This window comes from Lithobates pipiens, unplaced genomic scaffold, assembly GCF_037356315.1.
Source record: "Lithobates pipiens isolate NorthernLeopardFrog02 unplaced genomic scaffold, aLitPip1_a1.2 Scaffold_77, whole genome shotgun sequence".
Classification (NCBI taxonomy): Eukaryota; Metazoa; Chordata; class Amphibia; order Anura; family Ranidae; genus Lithobates; species Lithobates pipiens.
In genome coordinates, this window is record NW_027507900.1 from 1,002,013 (window position 1) to 1,023,622 (window position 21,610).

Here is a 21,610-nt window from a genome sequence, read left to right on the forward strand (position 1 = left end):
ATATGGCGAGCTCCAAGTCAGTAAAAAAAAAAATGATAGTTTTTTAACTGGTGTTGGGTTCACATCCAAAAAGGGATTCCAGATTCTAATTGTAAAGAGCTCCTCGACCTACTTAGATTGAGCCCTGAGGTGACCAGGACACCATCCAGAGGGAGTTAAACTGTTGAGTATTCTTATAAAAAAAAAATAAAAAAAATAAAAAAAAAAAAAAAAAAGAAGAACACACATGTCACAGATTAAGGTCCACACATTGCATAGTCATCTTGGAGTGATACACGGACCTCGTGTGACAGATCAGAGGAAATCCTTTTATGGAAATGTTGAAGGACATGTCATAAGAGCGTCACCCTTCAGAAGACACTTGGCAAGGATGGCAGAAAGTAAATCCCCATAGGCTGCAGTAGGTGGCGAGATCTCAAATACGAAAAGAACCCCCTCCCACACACAAAAAATGGAACAAACGTTTGTTACAATAGCGGTGTATGGCCATTTGTAACCTACACGTTTGTAGTACAAGATTACTCTTCATATCCATCCTGGAAATAGTGAGCTTTGTTCCACGAAACGCGTGGGATGGAAGTTCTGGTGTCTCCTCGTCCTTCCTGAGAAGTGTTGATTGTATGAAAACTGAGATGAAATTTCAGGTTGGGGGCTCAGTATTCACATCCCAGAATTCTCTTCCTACTAGACCACAAGATGTCGGTTCTAAACTTTAGATTTACCAAAAAAATAAAAAGCCCCTTCAACTATCCAATCCAAGGAAGTTAGTTTTACAACTATTGGGTTTTCTTTCCAGCTGGATGACGTAGATAATCGGGAGGGTGGAAACATTTCTAACATTGAATCTGGTTTTCGTGACGCCTACATGACAATCATGGGGCACACACTGGGTCATGTGACATCACCAGGGCAAATGACATCATAGCTTTCCAAGACATGTGATATCACTCCATTATATATAGTAACCACTCAGAAATCAGCCATCTTTGCAATCTCTTTATTAGACTTATGGAAACATTTGATACGAAAGAAACCCAAACAATCCAAACCCCAAAGAACTCAACTATAAAAATGAATGCAGGTTGCCATGGGTGACCAATAGTGCAAATAGTGGTGGAAGAACCGTCCAGTGCCAATGCATCTCCTGTAACAGCAGTAATAGAGGCGCTTGGGGGCCCGCGATAAAGGCACTGGGCTGGGGACACATTCTACAAAGCATCAGCCTACAATGCTGGAAATTTTATCTGAAGCCAAAATTAGTATTTCAGTTTTGGATGGAGCAGAGAAGGGTCAGTTAGGTGCTCACTGCAGTCTGTGACCCATCACTTCCTGTCTTATAGGCACAACAGGAAGTGAGCGGAATCCTTGCCGTTGGAAGATTCCCCCTCCGGTCTGGATTTGGTGACATTTTGGATTCCATCACCATCTGTCCCTCCCACCAGCAATGTTTAACATGGGGGGGGGGGGGGGTCCTCAGCAGGGACACTCCCAACTACTCCATCCAAAAATAGTTGGCTCTAGATACCATTATTTTGCATTTTAATAAAACCATTTAATACTGCTGCAAAGGGGGGGGGGGGGAAATGGGGTGAGAAAAATTGTCCTCAGATTGGGTCATTCCACTCATGTGAAGGTTCCATCCCATCCAGACATAGTGCAGTCAGAGTAATCCTAGGAGGGGTGATCACCCATAAGCCAAGGGTCATCCTGAGAGTCTTTGGAGTCCAGCATTGTACAATATAAGGTGCAGTGTGTGGGGGGCGCCAATGAGGACTGAAAGCCGTCACCTGGATGACCTAGAAGATAAAGAAAAGCCCAATTACCAATTCCTTCTGGACACCAACCCCTCATCCCTGGGGGGGGGGGCCACCAAACCACCCATCCCGGGGGGGGGGGGGGGGAGGGGGGAAGGTCCCACCAACCACTCATCCCGGAAGACTCACTGGCTCCACCCCCACTGCTCCTCTTGGGAGGCCCCATCACTTGCCACCCATTGCTCATGCTGGAAGGATCCTGCAGCTCTCCCCACTCAATGCTCATCATAGAAGGACCCACTGCCACCCATTATTCATGGAAGGCCTGCAGCAGCCCCACCCGCCACTCATCCTGGAGGGTTCACCACTGTCATTGTTACTCCAACACCTGCAGAAAGAAATCAAGGCTTGGGGGGGGGGGACAATGAAAACCCCAAAACAAGTTAGAAGGCATCAGGAGATTCCACTTCCCGGCATCCATTCATCATACTGTCAGTGTTGGGTGGAGAGGCTGGACTTGGTCACAAAGGTGGTCTCTGGACCAGACCCCACCCACACATGAAGGTTTTACTGGAAGAGCAGAGCTCTCTCCAATCACATTTCTGATCTATTTGGGCGGAGCCATCCTTTTAGATCCAGGATTACCTTGTATTGGAGGTAATCCTTGTATTGTATTACCTTGTATCCTCCGGGACGTCCAACTCACTCTTGTTTCTTGTATTTGATGTAGATGAATAGTCCATCCTGGGTACTACAAGGAAAGACAAAGGTTCAGTATGGGGGTGGTGCACCCGGATTGGGAAGGCCTCCACTGTGGGCGGAGTGCTAGGACCTACCTGGAGGTGGTCACCCCCAGCCTAAAGACTTACCTGCTCTTCTCCACAGTGATGGACGGGTGCTTGAATTTTGCCAACATAGAGTCCAGATCTGTCGGGGGCTCTTCAACCTCACTTGTTACTTCCAACTCCTTCAGAGAGCGGTTTGTATTAATGACGGCCATGACTTCCTCAGCGCAGGATGCGGTCAGCTCACAATATCCCACCCTGTACAGGAGGAATAGGAGATAAATATGGGGGAGTTCTACTGGAGACACCTCCAGGTTACCATGGGTTACAATGGAGCATTCACCTGAATGTCTGCAGTGTACAGCCGGGGTTCCGGAGCGCCTCACATAGCGGCTTCACTCCGGTGTCCGTGAATCTATTTCCTGCCAGATCCAGTTTGGTGAGAGATCGGCTGGTGGTGATCACAGAGGAGAGATCTTCCAGGGAGGAGGAGGACAGGTCACATCCGTACAGACTGAGGAGGAAACCATAGAGAGTCAGATTTATGCCGGACATTCATATAAAACCTGAACAGAGCAAAAGAGGAGCCACCTGTAAGGGCCCTGGGGGGAGGGGGGCTACAGCAAGACCACCAACCCAAGGGCCCCACCACAAACCAAAGAATTTCTCTAAAGACTAGGCCAGGGCCACCTGTAAGAACCCAGACCAGGGAAGGCGCTCCTCCCACTGCTCATGATCGACACACCCCCCCCCCCCCCCCCCATTTATTACGATGGGTACGCAGACTGAATGAATGGGGCTACTGTTGTAAAGCACTGCGTAAACTGTTGGCACTATATAAATCCTGTATAATAATAATACTGAGCATGTGCACTGAGGAGCACCGGATGGGAAGATTGTGGTAGTTTTCAAGGTGGTCTGCACTCAGGGAGGGGGAGGGGTGGGGGGGGTATTGCATGGAAAACATATACAGAGTTTAGTTGTCTATCATATAGTGTATAGAAGTCTCACTCCAGCTCCTGCAGGGTACAGCCCGGGTCTCTGAGCCCTTCACACAGAATTTTCACTCCAGAATCCTCCAGACTATTCCAGGTGAGGCTCAGTTTGGTCAGAGATCGGTTGGTGAGGAGGACTGAGCGGAGGTCCTCACAGGACGCCTGGGTCAGCTCACAGGAAGATAATCTGTAAAGAGAACCCGTATGAGAACTTCTACCCAATCACCTCCCGGACCTGGCGCTAGATTGGCAGACCATTGGCCAAATCCTTACATCAGCTCCTGCATGGTACAGCTCGGGTCACTCAGCCCTTTACAGAGGAGCTTCACTCCGGAGTCGCCAAGGTTGTTGTCCCTCACATTCAGGCTGGTGAGGGTCCGGTTTTTAAGGATAACCGATTGTAGATCCTCACAGGACACGCTGGTGAGTTTTGCCTCAAACAACCTGCAGAGATGAAACAAGACCATGTGATCAGCCCCATCAGACCATGTGACCAGGATTGCCAGACAACGTTCAGTCTGCTCACCATTGGTGAGAAACATAGGAGGCCTTACACCATCATTCTGGGATTGGTTGGTGTATAGAAGGGAGGAAATGAACTAAAATGACCAAGTTTGGGTTCGGTGGTCACCTGCCCAGAAGGTGTACAAGGTACATGACCACCCTGAGAAATGCTGAGGATGTCCACCATTTCAAGTGGTACATACACCACACCTTCCTCCACCCACTTCACCTTTCTCCCTCACCTTCCGCCACCCAACACCCACCTCACCTTCCGCCACCCAACACCCACCTCACCTTCCGCCACCCAACACCCACCTCACCTTCCGCCACCCACCTCACCTTCCGCCACCCACCTCACCTTCCGCCACCCACCTCACCTTCCGCCACCCACCTCACCTTCCGCCACCCACCTCACCTTCCGCCACCCACCTCACCTTCCGCCACCCAACACCCCCCTCACCTTCCGCCACCCAACACCCCCCTCACCTTCCGCCACCCAACACCCACCTCACCTTCCGCCACCCAACACCCACCTCACCTTCCGCCACCCACCTCACCTTCCGCCACCCAACACCCCCCTCACCTTCCGCCACCCAACACCCACCTCACCTTCCGCCACCCAACACCCACCTCACCTTCCGCCACCCAACACCCCCCTCACCTTCCGCCACCCAACACCCACCTCACCTTCCGCCACCCAACACCCACCTCACCTTCCGCCACCCAACACGTGCATTAGAACAATTCTCTCAGCCCATAAGACCATGTACCCATCAGACCAAACATGGTGGCCTTCATGCATACTGGGTTGGAGAGGCTCCTTCACTTGGGACAGAAATATCTAACAATCTCTTGAAAAATCTAAATTCCCCTTTTCTAGTGGATAGAAGACACAAGTACCCAAAAGACAGAATGTGTGATGTACTCTATACAGGGTGGGCTCGTTTCTGGACTGTCTGGTGGACTTCGCTGTCCCAGCAAAGCATTGTCTGGCTGTGGATTAGCTTACTGGCAATTAGATCACTGTTGGCAGTTCATTAGATGTGCTGATTGTTTACAGTTTGCATTGTTTAGGATAATGTGATCAGGCCCTTACCTGATTCTTTGTGCTTTACAATAAAGTCAGTTCCAGTTTGCACCCAAGATAGTGTCGTCCAGTTCTTGGGTGCTCAGCGATAATACCTGGTTCCAAAGTGGAGAAAGCTGCATCTTGGTGGAGGCAGTCAGGTAGTCTGTCAGACCACCCCCATACAGTGTACCCATCAGACACCCCCCCCCCACCCCCCTCTATACAATGTACCCATCAGACCCCCCATACAGTGTACCCATCAGACCTCCCCCCATACAATGTACCCATCAGACCTCCCCCTCCCCCCCCCCATACAATGTACCCATCAGACCTCCCCCACCCCCCATACAATGTACCCATCAGAACTTACACCAGCTCCTTCAGAGTGCAGCCCGGCTGGCGGAGCGCCTCACACAGCAGCTTGGCCCCGGAGTCCTGGAGGCTGCAATCTCTCAGATATAAGGTGGTGAGCGATCGATTGGTCATCAGAGCAGAGCGCAGGAAGTCCCCGCAGGCCGGAGTCAGCTCACAGAATTCCATCCTGGAGGAGAGGACAAGTCCGGTCAGAACTTGGTAAATCTAGGCAGAGTCCTTACAGCCTAATAAACACTTCTAGAAGGTAAGGAGGGGGGGGGGGGGGGGGGGGGAGGAGCGGCAGAGGAGATGGGGAGAGGTTGGAATAGATCTGGTTTGTTGCCGTCAATTCCTGTTAGAATAAATAAGGAAAACCCAATAGTGAGTTGTCGCCAGAACAGGAATGGAAGGAAATCTTCCAAGATTGACACCTGTTCTGGTGACAACCGTCTGAGGAAGTTCCCCATCACTTGGGATTCTCTTCCTGCCGTGTCTACAGGACAGGAAATTAATGCAGATCTCCAAGAGGGGACACGGCCCTTCTAGTATTTCTATTATAGGAGATGAAGTCTTCCCAGAATGGGAATCTACAAACCCAACAACTCCACTTCTCATTACTGGAGGTGGGTGGATCTGCTCATGGGGCTTTTACTGAGAATTAATGTATGAAGACATGAGAGCAACAAGTCAGCCCGGCCATACACAATGTGATTAGTAAGGATGTTCCTCTTTGGACCCAAGTAGCGCTATCTCTGTCCAGACAAGCACCATGTCTACTGTGCTCAAATGAAGGCCTCACCCTCCTTAGGGAGGGTATGATCCGAGAAGGAGGAGAAGATCCCAGCGGGTCCTGGCACTCGGATGTGTGACATACATGGACACCAGTGATGAGGCGCCCAGTCACAGGTTTATCTTATCAGAACATTTCATTATTCAGAAACTTGCATGCCAAACATGACCTGATATTTCATGCAAAGACACCAAACATTTGTCAGATCCAGCTGAACATCTCTGCAGATCCTTCACTCTAGTATAAAGACGGAGGACTCACCTCCCACAGAGTACAGCCCGGATCCTTCCCTCCATTATAAATATGACGGAGGACTCACCTCAGCTCCTGTAGGGTACAGCCCGGATCCTCCCCTCCATTATAAATATGACGGAGGACTCACCTCAGCTCCTGTAGGGTACAGCCCGGATCCTCCCCTCCATTATAAATATGACGGAGGACTCACCTCAGCTCCTGTAGGGTACAACCCGGATCCTTCCCTCCATTATAAATATGACGGAGGACTCACCTCAGCTCCTGTAGGGTACAGCCCAGATCCTCCCCTCCATTATAAATATGACGGAGGACTCACCTCAGCTCCTGTAGGGTACAACCCGGATCCTTCAGCCCCTCACATAGAAATTTCACTCCGTCGTCCTCAATTTTATTCAGTGCCAGATCCAACTTGTGCAGAGAGCGGTTCTCTTTAAGGGCGGAGCCAAGGATCTCACAGCCTATGGCGGCCAAGTTGCAGTCATCAAGCCTGCAGATAAAAATCAGAGATTGGGAATCTGGGATCCAGCGTGTTTAGACTGGACCAAATGAACATGTCAAAGCACAGGGAGAGGAGACAAACAAACATGCAGCAATGAGGACACCTCCTTACCACCGACAGTTTCTGAGATGGAGGCAAAAAAAATATAAAAATAAATAAAAGTAAAGCCAACCCCCCCCATTATCAGCAACCAAGCTCATTTCCATCTGGTGGAGCCTTCCCAGAAGAGTAGAGGCAATTACTGACGCAGAGGGAGGACCAGCCTTGGGTGATGGACAGGTAGACATCCAGACGCTTTGTCATTGGCCAGCCTAATGCACAGCTCTTACTTGTGATCACAACATCTGATGGTGATAAAGCAATAAATTGTCCCTCACAAATTGAATAGAAGTAAAAAAATAAAGTTTGTCCAATATTTGTGTTTTTAGCGTCACCCGGGTCTGTTCACAACTGTCCAATACCTTCTAGAATACTTACGACAGTTCCCGCAGGGTACAGCCCGGCTGGCGCAGACCATCGCAGATGATTTTCAAAGCGGAGTCCTCCAGAGTGTGGTGACTTATGACAAGTTTGGTGAGCGATCGGCTGGAAGAAATAAGAGAACGAAGATCCTCGAAGAAGGACGGGGCGACCACACAAACATGGAACCTGCGAGGAGAGCACAAGCTTTAAATAAAAATAAAGAGTTCCAAGGCCATAGAAAAAAGTCAAACTCTGAACAAAATTACTATTCTGCTCCTTTCCTTCCTAAAGGAGAAGGCTTGACCACCCAAGACCTGGTGATTCCTATAGTCCCAGCTCACTCAATGGTCCTATGTAGTGACTAGAGTCTCTAGACTGTAGACATGGGGGGGAAATAGCCCATGAAAGAAAGGGGCAACTATCAAAGGGGCAACTATCAAAGGGGCAACTATCAAAGGGGCAACTATCAAAGGGGCAACTATCAAAGGGGCAACTATCAAAGGGGCAACTATCAAAGGGGCAACTATCAAAGGGGCAACTATCAAAGGGGCAACTATCAAAGGGGCAACTATCAAAGGGGCAACTATCAAAGGGGCAACTATCAAAGGGGCAACTATCAAAGGGGCAACTATCAAAGGGGCAACTATCAAAGGGGCAACTATCAAAGGGGCAACTATCAAAGCCCAAACTTCTGGTGGGAGGCCGTATACTCCAGAAGTCTGCATGTCCACCAGTGAAGGAACTTAGAGGGATTCCACCAAAAAAATAATATAAATATTAAAAGCCAGCATCTATAAATACTACAGCTGCTGACTTAATAAATGGACACTCACCTGTCCCAGGTTCCAGCGATGCCGGCAGCCGATGCCGATCGATCTCTCGGCTGCTGCCGCCACCATTCTAGGTGAGGGAATCAGGAAGTGAAGCGAATCGGCTTCACTTCCCGGCTCCCTACTGCGCATGCGCGAGTCGCACAGCGCAATAGGAAATCTCCGCGCTGTCACTGGGACCCGTGTGTGTCCCAGCAGACAGCGCGGCAGGACAGGAAATGGCGTAGACTCCCGCGGGAGTCTATGCCCGGAAGTGGGTGTAAATACCTGTCTTTGACAGGTATCTCCACCCCCCTCCCCCCTGAAAGGTGTCAATTGTGACACCGGAGGGGGGGGGGGGGGGGGAGGGATCCGATCAGCGGAGTTTCCACTTTAGGGTGGAATCCCAATTTAAGATAATGAGCTCTTCTAAAAATCTGAAGGACACGACTGCCCCAAGGAGGTTCAAACCTAGGTCACCAGACCAGAGATGAGGAGGACACAAACTTACTCCAGTTCTTGGATCTTGCTGTCTGGGTTGGACAGCCAGGAAGCTTTTCCACCGGTCTCAAAGTCCTCGGCAAAGCCGCACCGTGTAAAGCTGAAAAATATAAATCATCTTTTTACAGGACACTTTTCAAGCCAGGAGCTCTACCTTCAAATATATTTGTTAAAGGGTCAAAAAGCAGTTAGACAATGAGGTCTCATGGATGGAGAGCGCCAAGATACATGAACTGCGATCAGAGCCCAAACTTCGGAGAACCTCAATGGACACTGGATTAGGTCCAGCATTGGAGAAAGCCATGATATTACAGAGGAGGCCCATACACAGAATGCCCAGGGTACCAGTAGTCAGGATAGCCTGGCTCCTATGATGACCATTCTGGAAGGGTTTCCCCATACCAGATGGTTCAGTGGCTGAAGGCAGTTCAAGGAAGCTTAGTTTGAATACCAAACTTTGTTAACTACTGAGGCCTTAAAATTAAACACAAAGCTATAATATGCCTCAGACTAGGAAAGCCAAAATCCAGCATGAAGACTTGGCCTCAAGAAAGGGAAGATAAACGTGTTTTGTACGACGGAAAACATTCCCGATTCCCCACATCTTGTAGGACATCATGGACAGATGTTACTTTGGAGTAAACAGACTAGACGGGTTAATACTTACGAAAGCTTTGAAGATCCATGGAAGAAGGGGGACAGCGATTCCAAGTCTTTGGGTCGCATCAGGTGATCCTCCAGGCGGATGGAGACAAAGCTCGCCCGATCTGCCAGACAATACAACATCTCCCGAATATGAACATTCTCCATGAATGAGCTGTAAAAACACGACTGGAACAGCAGGTCGGGGGCACTGAACGCTCGGCTACGCAACGCCTCGTCCTGAGCTTCGTAGAAGCAGGTTAGTGCATCAGGACAGAATTCAGAGGGTTTTCCGGCTGTCAGCCATTTTTCCATGGCCGGTTTGGCTCTTAAAGAAACGCTGGACCCAACGACATCTGCAAGGTCCTTCAACTGCTTATTATTGAGGAGGCCAAAGAGGAACTTTATGGTTGAGCTCAAGTATGGCTGATGTTCCGACTGATAAAACAGGGATCTTCCACTGCAGACTCTTGGGAGGAATGTATCTCCATTTACCCCTTTGGTCTCTTTAACCTCAGCATCTTCTCCCAGCACATAATACAAAGCAGCAAAGAATTCCTGAACACTCAGGTGAATGAAGCTGTAGTTGGTTGGGTCTTCCACATTCTTCTGGAAAATGCTGTCATTTGGGAAAACAGAAGCCACCTCTGATATAGTCAGTCCATTCCTTCCAAGATCCTCCTCATCAAACAAGCTTCTCCGATCCAGGATCCCATCATTGGCCAATGCACAGAGGTTCTTCAGACACTGGAGTATTGGCTGGGTGCTGCCTGGATTGATGAGGAAGCTTCTGAGATAAGACAGATACACGGAGGTGAGAGTTTTACAGTTTGCTGAGCTAAGCTCATCCTTCATTCCCACCTTCAGGATCCTACAGACAAGCCAACAGGTCAAAGGGACCGAACTCAAACCCAACAGAACTTGGTTTTCTTTTAGTACCGACACAGCCTGCTCTGCCTGATCTTTACTGTTAAAGAAATGATGGAAATTTTTCTCAAGATCTCCCTCCGAAAACCCCAGAAGTTCTACAGAAGAAGAGGAGCGAGCGAAGTCCTTCATCTTCTTGAGGGACATGGATCTGGTTGTGAGAAGTAGTGAGGAGTCGCTGAGGATCTCTTTGCTCAATAGGCATCTTAGAAGAGTTTCTTTGTGGGTCTCCTCGAAGGGGTCTTCATAGTCCTCATTATCATCATCTTCCAGGGTCCACCTCAACTCATCAAACCCATCAAGAATGATCAGAACCTTGGAAGGATCATTGAGAGCCGACTTGATCAGATTCTCCGAGAACTGCAGCTTGGTGCTTTTGGTCACAAGTCCTTCAATGTTGATATTGCCGGTAATCTTGTTTATTTGTCTGCCGCTCAGATAGAACACAAAGTGAAACTGGTCGGCGTAGAGCTTTCCAGAGGCCCAGTCCAGCATGATCCTCTGTGTGGTCAGAGTTTTACCGATTCCAGGAGGACCCACCAACACCAGAGTCTTGGGGGCAAATCCGCTGCCATCAGGGACAAACAGGTCCTGGACACCGGATGGGGAATATCGCTCCGAGGACTTGGTGACCTCCGCCTCCTGAAGTAAAGTGCCAGAGAAAGGGATTGTGGGATCTTCCCCCTTATTAATCTTCAGGGGGCGGAGCCTGGGGTATCTCCCGCCTACAACCTTCCCCAGGTGGCAGGCACGCTCTTCGATGGGTTGGAAGACCTCTTTAACAGAGGCCAGATATTTGGATTTCCATTCTGTGGAGGAGAAATTTGGATTAATGGAGGACCAGCAGATAGACGCCGAGTACAGAGACTGGGAAGATCGGATCCCACCTCATCTTCACAAAGATTACCTGTCAGAGGGGACTCCGCCATGGTGCCGGTCACTTCTGGATCTGGAAGAGAAGAATGGAGGAGATTAGCGATCACCGTATAGAGGACAATCGGAGACACCTGATGGGGGGGGGGGGGGGGGATAACGAGTTCCCTTTCCATTGTTGTGAATTCATGAAGAAATACATTTAATATTCACGGCGGAGATAAGAGATTTCAGTAGGCCTAGAAAAAAAAAAAAAAAAAAGGTGGATGAAGTATAGTATTGATATTATTGAACTGTGACCTCTTGGAGAACTTTAACCACTTGCTTACTGGGCACTTAAACCCCCCTCAGTCCCAGACCAATTTTCAGCTTTCAGCGCTGATGCACTTTGAATGACAATTGCGCGGTCATACAACACTGTACCCAAATGAAATTTTTATCATTTTTTCCCACAAATAGAGCTTTCTTTTGGTGGTATTTAGTTACAGCTCGGAGTTTTATTTTTTGCTAAACAAACAAAAAAAGATGCAAAAAAAAAAAAATCATGTTTTAATAGTTTGTTATAAAATTTTGCAAACGGGTCATTTTTCTCCTTCATTGAAGTGCGCTGATTAGGCGGCACTAGTGGGCACTGATAGGCATAGTTAAGGCGGCACAGATGGGCGGCACTGCTGGGCATGGATAAGTGGCACTGGGGTGCAGCACCTTTGAGGCAGATTGTGGGCACTGCTGGGTGGCACTTATTTTTTAAACATTTGGCACTGGCAGGGCTGGCCGTGATTGGGACTGATGTCCCGATCACGGCTGCCGGTGATCGGCTTTTTTTTTCTCCTCACGCTGTCAGCGCGAGGAGGAATAATAGCCGATTACCGGCTCCGTTATATCACATGATCAGCTGTCATTGGCTGACAGCTGATCACATGATAAGGGGTCGGGATCGACCCCTTGCACGGATCGGTGATCAGGCGAGTCTCATAGACTCGCCGATCACAGAGCGCGCCGTGCGTGCCCCTCAGGGGGTGTGCAGGCCGCTCGTGCACGGGACGACGTCAATAGACGTAGTCCCGGCAAAGGAGGTCCGCGCTGTAGCTGTCATTTGGCTATAGCGCGAGTCTCTAGTGGTTAAAAAGCAAAGTAGAAGATCTCACAGGTTTTTCCAAATGTGAAAGGGATTCGCTCTCTTTTAAAAGTTCTACAAGCCGGTATTGAGAAAACCTGAACAAAAGGGGGATTGTCATAACATATCCCTCAAAATATCATATTGTTATTTTTGTGTTAGTTTGGTAAAATGTAAATCAGCGACACCAAAGGACCACTTCCCCTCCCATCAGAATTAGGTGACCAATTTATATGACCCCTTGGAAAGCCGGGATGTGACACAAAAGTCTCCAGCCGACTCAGACTGAAGCCGCAATAACTTTTAAGTCAAGGAAGGTTAAAATAAACCCCATTGTATCAGAGAGTGAAGAGATATCCTAAAGTCACCTCAATATGGACTCCGATGTCAATGAGACAATGACTAAGATACGAGGTGGAGATCTACCCAACAGGGCAAATAAGACACCTCCATTAGATACGAGGTGGAGATCTACCCAACAGGGCAAATAAGACACCTCCATTAGATACGAGGTGGCGATCTACCCCAACAGGGCAAATAAGACACCTCCATTAGATACGAGGTGGAGATTTACCCCAACAGGGCAAATAAGACACCCCCATTAGATACGAGGTGGAGATCTACCCCAACAGGGCAAATAAGACACCTCCATTAGATACGAGGTGCAGATCTACCCCAACAGGGCAAATAAGACACCTCCATTAGAAAAGTAAAGAATGGGACTGTATGCTGAATGTTCATTTGAAGACACTAGGAGGAAACATTGGAAATTGTGTAATTTTTACATCCAGAATATACGGATATTAGAAGCCGGGATCTGATATCTACTACAGTACAAATGTCTCCAGACACGGTGAGGGGAAGATACAAATCAGACGTATTTCACAGACTGTATGTGATATTTGGGGGTCACCAAGGAGATCTTGTGGTTTGGGATCTGGTGATCTGGGGAACTTTGTCATGGAGAGATTATATATGAAGTGTGATCAAAAGTGTTTTAGCAACAAATTAGTATTATAAAAAAACATATAATTGTGATTATAACTGTATAAGAATGTAACCTGTTTATATAAACAAATATTGATTGGATACTGGAATGATACATGTATCCATATAGATAATCATTGTATGTGATATTGTGTGATATATATCTATCCTGTGTCCTTTCTAAATGGACTAAAGATTAATAGATATACATTAATATACATATATATCACCATTTTATACAAGTTATTATTCAAAATTATGCATTTTATATTATACTATCATTCCTGAACACCAGATATAGATATCCTAGTTCTCATTTTCTGTAAAGAGGAGTCACTTACCTGAAGAGGTGGGGGGGGGGGGGGGGGGGACATAGCGAAGCACATGGAGAGGGGGGGGGGGGGAGTTGGGGTCATGTGACACGGTGAAGGATGATTTGCACACATGGGGGGAGTTGGGGGTCATGTGACACGGTGAAGGATGATTTGCACACATGGGGGGGAGTTGGGGTCATGTGACACGGTGAAGGATGATTTGCACACATGGGGGGAGTTGGGGGTCATGTGACACGGTGAAGGATGATTTGCACACATGGGGGGGAGTTGGGGTCATGTGACACGGTGAAGGATGATTTGCACACATGGGGGGAGTTGGGGGTCATGTGACACGGTGAAGGATGATTTGCACACATGGGGGGGAGTTGGGGGTCATGTGACACGGTGAAGGATGATTTGCACACATGGGGGGGGAGTTGGGGGTCATGTGACACGGTGAAGGATGATTTGCACACATGGGGGGGAGTTGGGGTCATGTGACACGGTGAAGGATGATTTGCACACATGGGGGGAGTTGGGGGTCATGTGACACGGTGAAGGATGATTTGCACACATGGGGGGGAGTTGGGGTCATGTGACACGGTGAAGGATGATTTGCACACATGGGGGGAGTTGGGGGTCATGTGACACGGTGAAGGATGATTTGCACACATGGGGGGGAGTTGGGGGTCATGTGACACGGTGAAGGATGATTTGCACACATGGGGGGGGAGTTGGGGGTCATGTGACACGGTGAAGGATGATTTGCACACATGGGGGGGGAGTTGGGGGTCATGTGACACGGTGAAGGATGATTTGCACACATGGGGGGGGGAGTTGGGGGTCATGTGACACGGTGAAGGATGATTTGCACACATGGGGGGGATTGATGGAGGATTATAGGGCACAATGTCAAATTCAGGGCGGTAGCAAGAAGGTATTTTATGAGGGGGGGGGGATGGTGAGAAGGTGCATTTTATACAGTGAGGGCAGAGACTCCCCCCCACCTCATTTACAGAAAACTCTCCCTCCCGATTGGCTGACACAGGAGGAGAAATGTTTGTTATAGAAAAACAAATTTCCTTTAATAAATCACTTTTATATGAAAGTGACTCTCCTCTCCCCCTCCAATACAATAACTAACGGCTTCAATCACAGCGTCATCACATAGGAACCTCTGACTCAGCACTGGGGGGGGGGGGTGGTGAGGGCGAGTCAGGGGGGGGGGGGGGGGGAGTCACTTGCTTCCAGCAGATTTCACACAGGAGGCACCCCACCCCCTAAAAAAAAAAAAAAAAAAAAAAAAAAAAAAAAAGAACCTGCCTCAGCAATGGGGGAGGGGGGATTGCAGGGTGGTGAGCATGGGTTTTGGGAGGGGGGCAGCTTCCAGCAGACACTTCACACGGGAACCCCCCTGTGATGAGGTTCTGATGGAAGCCCCCAGGAGGGTGAAGAGGAATGGATGGGACTGCAGTGACCGGGTCCTTCTGTTACGGGGTCCTCGGCTCGAGTGCCGCCATCAGGACCCTCCTCAGATATTACAGCCCAAGATTGTAACCAAGAACCGGGCAGGACTAAAACTGCTACGTTTCGTTGGACATGAATACGGGGCTTTATACACTTAAGGAGGTCCCCCCCAGCAAAACAAAACCAGAAACTGCCCCCCAGAAGCAGACGGAGCGCCTCCTCCAGGAATCGTCTATATCCTGCAGAAATATTAGTCGGCTCGGTCACCCTGCGCCCCTAATGGACACCGGGCGACTTACACACAGGAGGGACGAAACAAGAGCTTCCCCACCTCTCCAAGGGATTCTGGGCCCCCCTCCCCCACCCAGCCCAAAGCAACTCCAGTCACATCCAGACATTCCCGATTATCCAATCAGGGGAGAGATGTGGTTGGATATTCAGAGAAACACCGAGGTGGCGAGTTATACAATATAATGATTACACAGATCTCCCCTCCGATACAACAATGGGGTGATATTTGGGGCATTTCCCCAGTTATATTGTATATTAAAGGGGGGGGGGGGGAGGGGAGATTGTTTATTATACATTACACCATCTACTTTTCCTCTAGAATATCCGATTGGATGAGGAGGAGTGTGATATGGAAGGACTCCGCTCTCCTCCGACATCAGAGTCAGCTTCACACACAGGTCATATACACCCCCTCCCACTCAGGACCACTGATAAGTACAGCCGGCCCTGTTGTAGGGGGCCCCACAGCACCATCAGCACGGGGGGGGCAGCTTTATGGCTCATTCCTGCCCAAATCAAACACATTGATTTTTACTAGAACCGCCCTCCTTCCTACCTCTAGAATTACACCCCCCCCCCCCCCCATCAGGTCAGTAGAGGGGCCCCCAGGAGGCAAGACCAGGGGAGATGTAGGTACATGAAGTCTGGCCACCCACTGCCCTCCAGCTTTTGTAGAACTACAAGTCCCAGCATGCCTCTGGGAGTAATTGTAACTGCCAGCCTTGCAATGCCTCATGGGAAATGTAGTTCCACAAGCCCCAGGTTGCCTACCCCCGGCGGGGCGATTCTTCGTACCTCTGCAAGGGCAGAGGAGTGAGGGAGAGGTTGGTCTGGGTTGGCCAAGAGGGCACAGATCTGAAATCCCGATGGCAAGTGGCGGGGCACAGCAGTGCCAGGACAAGGGCATCCAGGGCAAGGATGCCAAACTGCCCCCAGAAATAAAACCACTGCGCCCAGGGCAGCTACCCCTCCTGCCCACCTGAGTGACAGGCAGCATGCTACCACTCCGGATAGAAGGTACAACCCCAGACTCACCACTGTGTGATCATCATAATGAGAAGGCAGCAAGCTGACATCTTGCTACACCCCACAGTAAGGATACAGCGAGAAGGCGGAAAGCCGACATCTTGCTACACCCCACAGTAAGAATACAGAGAGAAAGCGGAAAGCGGACATCTTGCTACACCCCACAGTATGGATACAGAGAGAAAGCGGAAAGCGGACATCTTGCTACACCCCACAGTAAGGATACAGTGAGAATGGGGCAAGCTGACATCTTAGTACACCCAGTGGAGTCTGGCATTTCACACTTATTTTACCAGTAAAGGGAGCTTATGTGGTGAAATACGGGATCTAAAACTCGATCTGACGGTTTAGATGTTGAATTATAAAGTCCGCGGTGAAGCGTCCGATCTCACAGACCGCCGCTTAGAAAAATCAGGATTATTAAATCCTTTATTCCACCACACAAGTTCAGATCGATGGTAATAAAGGTCACATGACACTCGGTGTAGCAAGATGGCAACGGATCATCACTTCTGTTACAACATCTGATGACACGCCCCCCTCCCGACCTTCTCACCCACCCAATCAGGTGTGCACCAACTATTACCACCCCCCCCCCCATTCACCCATCGGGGGGCTCCAAGTGTGTACAGAGAGGAGGAGGCGATACAAGACAGCCTGACAAATGTCCTCTGAAGAGCAACTCACATCACTCTTCAGAGGGGCATACCCCAAAAAGACCAAGTGGGGGTGTGATGAGTCTCCCCCCCCCCCCCATCATCATTACTAACAGCCCAACCCCCATTATATGGAATAGTGGGGTGTACAGCCCCTCCCCCATAATTATATATAACCCCCCCACACATTATACATACTATATACACCCCACCATCATCATTAACTGCCCAGCCCCCCCATTATATGGAATAGAGGGGTGTACACCCCCCCCCGACATTATACATACATATTATATACACCCCACACATCCCCCTCCCTCCCTTCTAGTGATCAGCGGGCTGCTCTTCTCTCCTCACCTCTCAGCTCCTCAGTCAGATGTGTTCCAGGAACTTCTTCCCCTCCTTATATACCCCTCCTCCCCTCCTACCACACCGAATCACGCCCCTCCCACCCCGTCATCCTCCCGGAGACCACACCCCGCCCTGACCCCTCCCACCCCGGAGGATGGATGGAATGCTCACCCAGAGAGAAGGGGGATGGTCTCCGGGAAAATGGCGCCTGTGCTGCTGTAGTGTCATATTCCCCTCCCCATCGTAGAATGCTCCGGAAGTGACGTAGCTGCCAGCAATTTCGCACTGCACATGCGCGATGCGTTCCAAACACTTGCGCCATGCGTTCCAGAGGATTTGCAGCAAGGCCGTCAGACAATCCCCTCCCCGAGCCACGGTTGCCCGCTCTCTCTCTCCGCCGCTATCCGAGCCGTCTAAAGTTTAAGGTCACTTCCGTGACACTATCTGACGGTTTCACTGAACTGAATTGCGGGGAGAGGAGGGGGAGGAGTCCCAGCATTCCCCGCCAATCACTTACAGGACTCCTCCCCCTTATACAAGTGCTTCTTCTCCATAGCAACCCTTCATAACAATCATTCATAGCAACCCTTCCATAGCAACCAGTCCATAGCAACCCTTCATAACAATCCCATAGCAACCCTCCATGGAAACCTGTCCATAGCAACCCTTCATAACAACCCGTCCATAGCAGCCCCTCCATAGATGTACAATGGAATACTGACATATAATCACACACACAGGTTGGACAATAGATGTCTTCTGTCAGCCTCGCCTTCTATAGAACTCGGATATTCCGGACAGGTGAAATCCTCTCATGCTTCAGTTGGGCCACAAAATTCCCGAAGTAAATTGGACCAATCAGAGTGTTTTCTGTAATTCAATCCCCAAACTGATAGAAAATGTAGAGAAAACCCCCCGACATTCTCATTGACTGTTCCTCACACCACCACAGGAGGCGCTATTCGTAGAGTGTGGGTGTATAACATGAAATATGTACATATCCGTCTACTGCTCTGTATGGTGAGCACAGCGTTACCTTCCACCCAACTCTCCAAGTCTACATCACTGGCTCCACCCCCTTTCGCGTTACACCACGTGGCTTCCTCAGAGGGACCCCCCTGTCAGCTGCCTCCTTCCTCTGCTATCTGACACCAGGAGATAAATGGTGACAGGGGAAGGAGCTCCAGCACACCACCTGTGATTGAAAGCCTTAGCTCTGTACCTGTGTGAAGTGGGGTGTCCCTTTCCAGCTGGTAGGGTAGGCGGGTGACACCTCCTCCATGTTCCCCTTCCCCAAATGTGGGTCACATAGGAGGGCCAATCCCTGGGGTGGGTTCTTCTGGGGGCACCTTGGACAGGATCACTCTGTACACATGTGTCACCATTACCAATACCCCGAGACAGAATCACTCCGTACACATGTGTCACCATTACCAATGCCCCGGGACAGGGTCACTCCGTACACATGGGGCACCATTACCAATACCCCGGGACAGGGTCACTCTGTACACATGGGGCACCATTACCAATACCCCGGGACAGGATCACTCCGTACACATGTGTCACCATTACCAATGCCCCGGGACAGGGTCACTCCGTACACATGGGGCACCATTACCAATACCCCGGGACAGGGTCACTCCGTACACATGGGGCACCATTACCAATACCCCGGGACAGGGTCACTCTGTACACATGGGGCACCATTACCAATACCCCGGGACAGGGTCACTCCGTACACATGGGGCACCATTACCAATACCCCGGGACAGGATCACTCTGTACACATGGGGCACCATTACCAATGCCCCGGGACAGGGTCACTCCGTACACATGGGGCACCATTACCAATACCCAGGGACAGGGTCACTCCGTACACTTGGGGCACCATTACCAATACCCCAGGACAGGGTCACTCTGTACACATGGGGCACCATTACCAATACCCCGGGACAGGGTCACTCCGTACACTTGGGGCACCATTACCAATACCCCAGGACAGGATCACTCCGTACACATGGGGCACCATTACTAATACCCCGGGACAGGATCACTCCGTACACATGGGGCACCATTACCAATACCCCGGGACAGGGTCACTCCATACACATGGGGCACCATTACCAATACCCAGGGACAGGGTCACTCTGTACACATGGGGCACCATTACCAATACCCAGGGACAGGGTCACTCTGTACACATGGGGCACCATTACCAATACCCCGGGACAGGGTCACTCCATACACATGGGGCACCATTACCAATACCCCGGGACAGGGTCACTCCGTACACATGGGGCACCATTACCAATACCCAGGGACAGGGTCACGCCGTACACATGGAGCACCATTACCAATACCCCGGGACAGGATCACTCTGTACACATGGGGCACCATTACCAATACCCCGGGACAGGGTCACTCCGTACACATGGGGCACCATTACCAATACCCCAGGACAGGGTTACTCTGTACACATGGAGCACCATTACCAATACCCCAGGACAGGGTCACTACTTACACATGGGGCACCATTACTAATGTCCCGGGACAGGATCACTACGTACACATGGGGCACCATTACCAATACCCCGGGACAGGGTCACTCTGTACACATGGGGCACCATTACCAATGTCCCGGGACAGGGTCACTCCGTACACATGGGGCACCATTACCAATACCTCAGGACAGGGTCACTACATACACATGGGGCACCATTACCAATACCCCAGGACAGGGTCACTCCGTACACATGGGGCACCATTACCAATACCTCAGGACAGGATCACTCTGTACACATGGGGCACCATTACCAATACCCCAGGACAGGGTCACTCCGTACACATGGGGCACCATTACCAATACCCCAGGACAGGATCACTCCGTAAACATGGAGCACCATTACCAATACCCCGGGACAGGATCACTCAGTACACATGGGGCACCATTACCAATACCCCGGGACAGGGTCACTCTGTACACATGGGGCACCATTACCAATACCCCGGGACAGGGTCACTCTGTACACATGGAGCACCATTACCAATACCCCAGGACAGGGTCACTCCGTACACATGGGGCACCATTACCAATGCCCCGGGACAGGATCACTCTGTACACATGGCGCACCATTACCAATGTCCCGGGACAGGGTCACTACGTACACATGGGGCACCATTACCAATACCTCAGGACAGGGTCACTACATACACATGGGGCACCATTACCAATACCCCAGGACAGGGTCACTCCGTACACATGGGGCACCATTACCAATACCCCAGGACAGGGTCACTCCGTACACATGGGGAACCATTACCAATGTCCCGGGACAGGGTCACTACGTACACATGGGGCACCATTACCAATACCCCGGGACAGGGTCACTACGTACACATGGGGCACCATTACCAATACCCCGGGACAGGGTCACTCCGTACACATGGGGCACCATTACCAATGTCCCGGGACAGGGTCACTCCGTACACATGGGGCACCATTACCAATACCCCAGGACAGGGTCACTCTGTACACATGGGGCACCATTACCAATACCCCGGGACAGGGTCACTCTGTACACATGGGGCACCATTACCAATGTCCCAGGACAGGGTCACTCCGTACACATGGGGCACCATTACCAATACCCCAGGACAGGGTCACTCTGTACACATGGAGCACCATTACCAATACCCCAGGACAGGGTCACTCCGTACACATGGGGCACCATTACCAATACCTCAGGACAGGGTCACTCTGTACACATGGGGCACCATTACCAATACCCCAGGACAGGGTCACTCCGTACACATGGGGCACCATTACCAATACCCCAGGACAGGATCACTCCGTAAACATGGAGCACCATTACCAATACCCCGGGACAGGGTCACTCCGTACACATGGGGCACCATTACTAATACCCCAGGACAGGGTCACTACATACACATGGGGCACCATTACCAATACCCCGGGACAGGATCACTCAGTACACATGGGGCACCATTACCAATACCCCGGGACAGGATCACTCAGTACACATGGGGCACCATTACCAATACCCCGGGACAGGATCACTCAGTACACATGGGGCACCATTACCAATACCCCGGGACAGGGTCACTCTGTACACATGGGGCACCATTACCAATACCCCGGGACAGGGTCACTCTGTACACATG

The 21,610-nt window shown here is 50.2% G+C and overlaps 1 protein-coding gene across 2 annotated transcripts; it reads right to left on the reverse strand.

The window, feature by feature from the left end:
• Positions 1–983: 983 nt before the first annotated feature.
• LOC143959464 (NACHT, LRR and PYD domains-containing protein 14-like) lies at positions 984–17,765 on the reverse strand. Of its 2 annotated transcripts, none has more exons than XM_077468118.1 (13): positions 17,600–17,765; positions 11,254–11,295; positions 9,445–11,155; positions 8,788–8,877; positions 7,483–7,653; positions 6,823–6,993; positions 5,478–5,648; positions 3,808–3,978; positions 3,551–3,721; positions 2,883–3,053; positions 2,624–2,797; positions 2,433–2,505; positions 984–1,796 (listed from the first exon to the last, which is right to left on the reverse strand). In XM_077468118.1, the coding sequence occupies exons 1-12, from the start codon at positions 17,748–17,750 to the stop codon at positions 2,457–2,459; spliced, it is 3,243 nt and encodes a 1,080-aa protein (XP_077324244.1). In that variant the 5' UTR covers positions 17,751–17,765; the 3' UTR covers positions 984–1,796; positions 2,433–2,456. The 2 variants fall into 2 exon arrangements, with proteins under 2 accessions (XP_077324244.1, XP_077324245.1); XM_077468119.1 differs by lacking the exon at positions 17,600–17,765 and adding an exon at positions 17,435–17,515.
• Between the last annotated feature and the right edge of the window lie 3,845 nt (positions 17,766–21,610).

Coding starts and splice junctions, on each gene's coding strand:
- LOC143959464 (XM_077468118.1), bottom strand. CDS start 17,750: ATGGCGCAAGTGTTTGGAACGCATCGCGCATGTGCAGTGCGAAATTGC. Junction 7,654..8,787: donor AGCAAGATCCAAGAACTGGA/GTAAGTTTGTGT, acceptor CTCTCCTCGCAG/GTTCCATGTTTGTGTGGTCG. Junction 3,979..5,477: donor TGCACTCTGAAGGAGCTGGT/GTAAGTTCTGAT, acceptor TCATCTCTGCAG/GTTGTTTGAGGCAAAACTCA.